At 38.7% G+C, this 6,000-nt stretch overlaps 1 protein-coding gene across 1 annotated transcript in view; it reads left to right on the top strand.

Moving 5' to 3' along the window:
• Positions 1–5,268, top strand: part of LOC145396965 (uncharacterized) — a 66,334-nt gene extending 61,066 nt beyond the window's left edge. Inside the window, exons 3-4 of the mRNA XM_080270197.1 lie at positions 2,436–2,579; positions 5,230–5,268. Of these exons, the coding sequence (XP_080126323.1) occupies positions 2,436–2,579; positions 5,230–5,268 (183 nt within the window). The remainder of the gene's footprint in view (positions 1–2,435; positions 2,580–5,229) is intronic.
• The last annotated feature ends 732 nt before the right edge of the window (positions 5,269–6,000 follow it).

The raw sequence follows: 6,000 nt of genomic DNA on the forward strand, positions 1-6,000 counted from the left end.
AGCCCTGTCAGAGCGAGTGGAGTTCTCCTGTCACTCAAGTCCCTAAGCCAGGTGGGTCACAGAGGCTTTGCATTGACTACAGACGTGTTAATCAGATAACCAAAACAGACACTTACCCTCTCCCTCGCTTGGAAGATTGCATAGACAAGATCGGAAAGGCTATGTACATAAGTAAGTTTGATTTGTTAAAGGGATACTGGCAAGTACCTATGACTGAACGTGCTAGGGAGATCTCATGTATTGTAACATTAGGAAAGACATTTGCATGTTCTGTAATGCCATGTACAGATTGTTTTAGAATAATAAGAAATTTCCTTTGTAAATTTCTGTTTTCTTTGTGGGGAGGTGTTACATAGCCTATGATTTCATCATCCTTTGTGTAATTTTAACGCACAGTATGCTGCATGTTTGATCACGAGCGTGTTCTGCCTCAGTTCCCCCCTTCTACCGTTATAGTAGAGTAAGTCGTTCTCTCTGTTGTCCAGAGCGGGATTGTGAACTCTATGTCCCCATGGCTTTCATTTGCGCGTCCTTCTTACAAGTTTTATCAAGCTCTGCTGGCCCCTATATAATGAGCTCAGTCTCTGCATCTTTGCCACTTAGATCTGCTCCTCATTTTGTTCACATCTCTGTCCTCCCCTGTACAGATATTATTATTGTGAGTGCTCAAGAAATCTCCAAACATCTAGCAGCTGTGTGTAATTTGAGTATAACTGATATTGCATTTTTTCCTTGTACTGTATAGCATAAGGTGTTGATTTGTAGGCCTAGTGAGTTCTTTTTGTAATTTATGTAAAGTTTTACTATCAGCCATTTTTGATAATAGTTTGTATCTGTAATAATTTATCTGGCATTCACTGAGTATTATCTGGTATCTCATTTTATCAGGGCTGACTTAGATAAATTTACTCTTGCTAATTTCGTGTTAATAGAGGCTATTGCAGTTAACCATATATTTAACCTGTTTATTTGCCATTACATTATCCTTATGAGTCCTGAATGTTTTGTTGTTAGTTTGAGCATTAAACTTTAACTTGTAATTTTACTTAACTCTTTTGTTTTGAACCTGGAACTTTACGGGACAGTAGTGACTCTTCGTATTCTCACTTAAAGTGTACATTATCTTTCTCTGTTCCGTAACAATATATATATATATATATATATATATATATATATATATATATATATATATATATATATATATATATATATATATATATATATCCATCATCTAACCCTACGTTGTCCCATGAGCAGCGCAGGAGCCCGGGGCTAGGAAAGTTGGTCCTGCCATTTAAGATGAGAGTGACCAGCCTCACTCATCTCTGAGTGGCATTACGTGAGCAATAAACCCCAACCACCCCTTGGATATAAACCTTCACCGGCTTAATCCGATTGGAGCACCTTTATTACCCACTAAGCCAGCAGGAGCCAAAATTTGGTTATATGGTTACCACCCAGCGTAGTAAATGGTTTCCTGGTATACAGGAAACCATTTGGCTTGTCACTCAGTGTAAAGTCACCCACAGGCAGAAGGAAGAGGAAAGAATAAAGGAAAGAAAGACACAAGAGGGAGTTTAAAGTCACCCACAGGCAGAAAAAAGAGGAAAGAATGAAGGAAAGACAGAAGAGGATGGATGGAAAGGAGGGTTGAGGAGAGGAAAGGGCAGAAACCCGAGAGCAGCACTACATCAAGTGAGTGGATGGTGAGTGCCCCCCACCTACCACAAATATATATATTTATATGTGCATATATATATATATATATATATATATATATATATATATATATATACATATATATATATATATATATATATGTATAGATAGATAGATATGAATTTTTTTTAAAGAAAAATTAACAGTCATGTTACTATGGCTCCCTCATTTTAATACAGTCCTATGGCGTTAATTAGAATAGATTACTCCGCCTATTATTTTAGTAGTCGCGCCTTTAACGTAATGCAGTAAATAACCTAAGTACAGTAACTAGACTTTTGACTCACCCTGTATACTAATCGGCAAAGGTGATTTGACCACATACAAACGCTAGGTGGTTAATGAAATATTTAAAGTTCTGTTTCTCTTTTAAATCTGAGTCTTCACTATTTTTCATGATGTTGTTACAGTAAGCGGAACAGACCAGTCTTAGCTGTTTCATGGTCGCTTAGCGCTTTATTTAGCATTGTGTTACATAAAACTCCGGACGAACTTATTCTAGTGAGTTATTGGTTGTTGTGTGTTAATATCGTCACCATTAACCTTGTCATGGTGAAGATATCCCTGGTATTCCGTTCTAGCAAACGGCACACGAACTTATTCAGCGTGAGTGTTAATGTTGGTACGTCAACCCCCTTTCTTTTGTAAGACAGTTCTCTTAATATTTTATTCTGCTGAAAGTGTCATAGGAGCTGCAGTGTTCAATTATTTTCCAGGAATGCGTTTGGCCCTTCAGCCTGGGTGTGGGCATGCAGAGTAACTCCCCTCTCAAGCCAAGGATTGACCAAATCATAAATTCCATAACGCAAAGCGGCCTTGTGGACCACTGGTTCAAGGATACACTTCGACTCGCCACACAAGTAAGGTTTTCCATCTACTTTTACTTTCAGCTCAACTTTTCTGATTATTAGTTTTGTAAATATAGTAAGGTGAATGTAGTACAAGCGAAAATGAGAGGGAGATCATTGAAGTACATGGGAAGTACTGATAACATGAGGCCTGTTGACCCATGACGCAGTTGTCTGTTAAAGAAAAGACTAACTCTACTAAAATCCAACCAACGTGTAAGAGAAAAGGATAGAAATAAGGAAAGCACTCACTAACCCACGACACCATCCAGTCAAACCGTCAAGAAAAAAAAAAAATCCATGCTTGTCAAGCAGAAAAATCAGAGAAAATTTACAGGAGAGGCAGAAGGTAATATCTGTTACATATTTGTAAAGGAAATGAGCATACATTGTCCCCGAATGTCCTTATTAAGCAAAGGTCTCACATGCCTTAGCATACACTTTAACCTGGAAATGGACAAGACTCAGCTATACTCCTTTCACAGCAAGAAGTCAGTTCAGGGTGTGACAGAAGTTGGAATTTCCGCGAGTGCGACGTTGCCAATTTGACCACCAATTATTGGATTATCACTCTGTCTCCCTACCTACCCCCATCCCACCTGTTTCTCTCTCTCTCTCTCTCTCTCTCTCTCTCTCTCTCTCTCTATATATATATATATATATATATATATATATATATATATATATATATATTTATTATTCATTTTCAACATTTTTCCACACCACCTATCAGGTAAAAGTCTAGGGGTGTTTTATTTTTAAGAGGTTTCCCCTGCAGGCCTAATCCTCTCTCTGATCTTTAATCATAATCTTCTTCGTCATCAGAACTTTCTGTTATATTGACGACGAATGACTTCTGAGAAATACTTGTTAACGTTGTACATCAACTCCTTTTCCCTGCTATGCAGCACTCTCGAGCGGGAGCGGGTGGGAGTTGTGGGACCTTCCATCCTGGGTGGTGGCTAGACTGGGAGTGACCCTTAGTCCCTCGCCGACCTCGGCGTGGCAACATGGAAAAAAAGCGCTGCCACATATCATAGAATTCATTCAAATCGTTGTTATAATTCTAAAAAGTGATACTCAATGTACTATATAGCTTCCTTTACTATATACAGGATATAAAAAACAATTTCAAGTAGCACATAGATGGGAAATAAGAGAGAGAGAGAGGCATGTACTACGGTTGATTTGGCAGCATCGCTAGAGGTGATTCACCAGGTGGGCCCCACCCTGAACGGACTTCTTGTGGTGAAAGGACTTTAGTTATCACCAATAGTCTTAAAACATTGGTTTAGCCTAATTTAATTGTATCAGTAGTTTTTGCACTCACTACTCTTGCTGGAAACTTATCCATTGTTCCACTATGTAAACATTAAAATAGTTTTTCCCTGTATTAGTGTTGCATCTCTTGCTTTTGAGTTTCATTCCTTTATTACTGGTCACAGTATCATTCTGTATATCAAATAAATTACCATATCTGTCATCTAAACTTTGCTAAGAATTTTAAGTACCTGCATTAGATCTCCACCCGGTCATCCCTTTTAAGGGAAACTGATTTAGTTTCTGTAGTCTCTCTTCGTAAATTCTCAGTGGTGCGATCTATTTTGTGACTAGTCGTTGGACTCTGTCGAGTCTGTCATCGTCTATAATACGATTCAGGAACCACTGTGGCAAATTCTAGGTGTGGTCTAACTAATGACGTATAAAGCTTAGATATTACATTAGGCGTATAATGATTAAATTTTTCTTCGTTAAAGTTAAGCATTTCTTTGCTTTCTTACTGGCTGCTCTAAACTGTTCCGATTTTTTATGGTCGTTACTGATAATAACACTGAATCACAAATTTCAGGGTCAAAAAAAAAAAAAAGACATAGTCCTCTTTAGGATTTTATTATCAATTCAGGTGTGCTGAATCTGCATCTGACGGCCAAGTACCCCTATCACGTCACATTTTCTCTTAGTATGCCTACTAAATATTCATATTCAAACTCAAAAAGTGAAATAATCATATTGTCACTGCCAAATGAAATGTCACTATTGTCAGTATTCCATATCCATTACAAAATAGCACTTAAAAGGTATTTTAGAATGGGTTTCTGTACTTATTAGTCCTTACTTTCGCGTTTGTGTGGTGTCTGTGGTTAGTCACGCTTCAGATTCTAACAGAAATCGGCTAGAATGGCTGGACTCCATTTCCCTTTGTACCTGCTCTCCCTTACTGATATATCTTGATGAAATCTCTCTCCGTGTTCATCATTTACATCCCTTGCATTCTCGGGGAAAGTTGCGAATGTAGAAAATGGGGCTTCAGTGACATGTTGCACCCAAGATCTTGGTAACACTTTATTAGTTCATCCACTGAAACATTACATTGGCCCTCTTTATGGTTTCCCAGTAGTCCATTGCACACACCTTTGAATGCACACCATGCAGGTAGCTCAGTTTCATCCATCATTAATTCAAAATCCTCGTCAGCCGTAGGTTGACGAATCTGAGGGCTGACAAATATGCCTTCTTTAACTTTAGCATAACTTATTTTGGGAAATTTCTCCTTGAGTTACTGGAAACATGGCTTCTGATGCTGCAGAGCTTTGGCAAACTGTTTCATTAAGCCCAATTTTATATGGAGAGGTGGCAAAATGACCTTTTCCCTCATTAACAGTGGTTCATGGATAACATTGTGGGATCCAGGAATCAGTGAATCCCGAAGTGACCATGCTGAGCGTACCTAATGTTCTGATCTTGCTTGGCTGTCCCATTTGCACAGAAAGCACATAAATTTTGTACAGCCAGTTTGTAACCCAATAAGAATGGCCACAACTTTCAAATCTGCACAAATAAGCCATTCATGCTCACTGTAATTTATGCTGTCTAGAATAAAAGAATTTCATATGTCTCTTAAAATAACTGTGTGAGGAATTGGAAAGGATGACATGGTGTTTCCAGTGTGCAGTAAAACAGCTTAATGCTGTAAAGAGACGCACCAATAAACAACCTAAAGTGGCTTGGTTCATAGCTCAGTTCAAGAGCATCAAAGAGTCCTCTGATATCACTGCAGAAACAAAGGTTGTTTTCGGTTGAGTAGAACTGCTGCAGATCTGACGAGCGCTTCCTGAATACTGTAAACCGTGCAGCTTTATTCAACAAATTCCATTCTTGCAGACAAGAGGCTAGGAGTTTGCTATGTTGTTTAGTGAGGGTTAGATCATAGATCAATTCACTGAGTTCAGGCTGGGTGATGAGATGCTGTTTCTTGTCAGATTTAGGTGGTGGCTCATACGTGGAATCATGTGACCCTGGTTCGTCCAAGCTGTCCATGTCGTCTCTTGGTATTTCAGATGGTGGCTGAGGAACAAGTATATCATTCGAATATCTGACAGGGCGAATAGCAGACTGAAGATCTGGGTAGACAATGGCTTTTTTGCCCTTCTGG

The sequence above is a fragment of the Coenobita brevimanus genome, chromosome 40 (assembly GCF_032717465.1).
Source record: "Coenobita brevimanus isolate Jiangsu-jjx chromosome 40, ASM3271746v2, whole genome shotgun sequence".
NCBI lineage: Eukaryota > Metazoa > Arthropoda > Malacostraca > Decapoda > Coenobitidae > Coenobita > Coenobita brevimanus.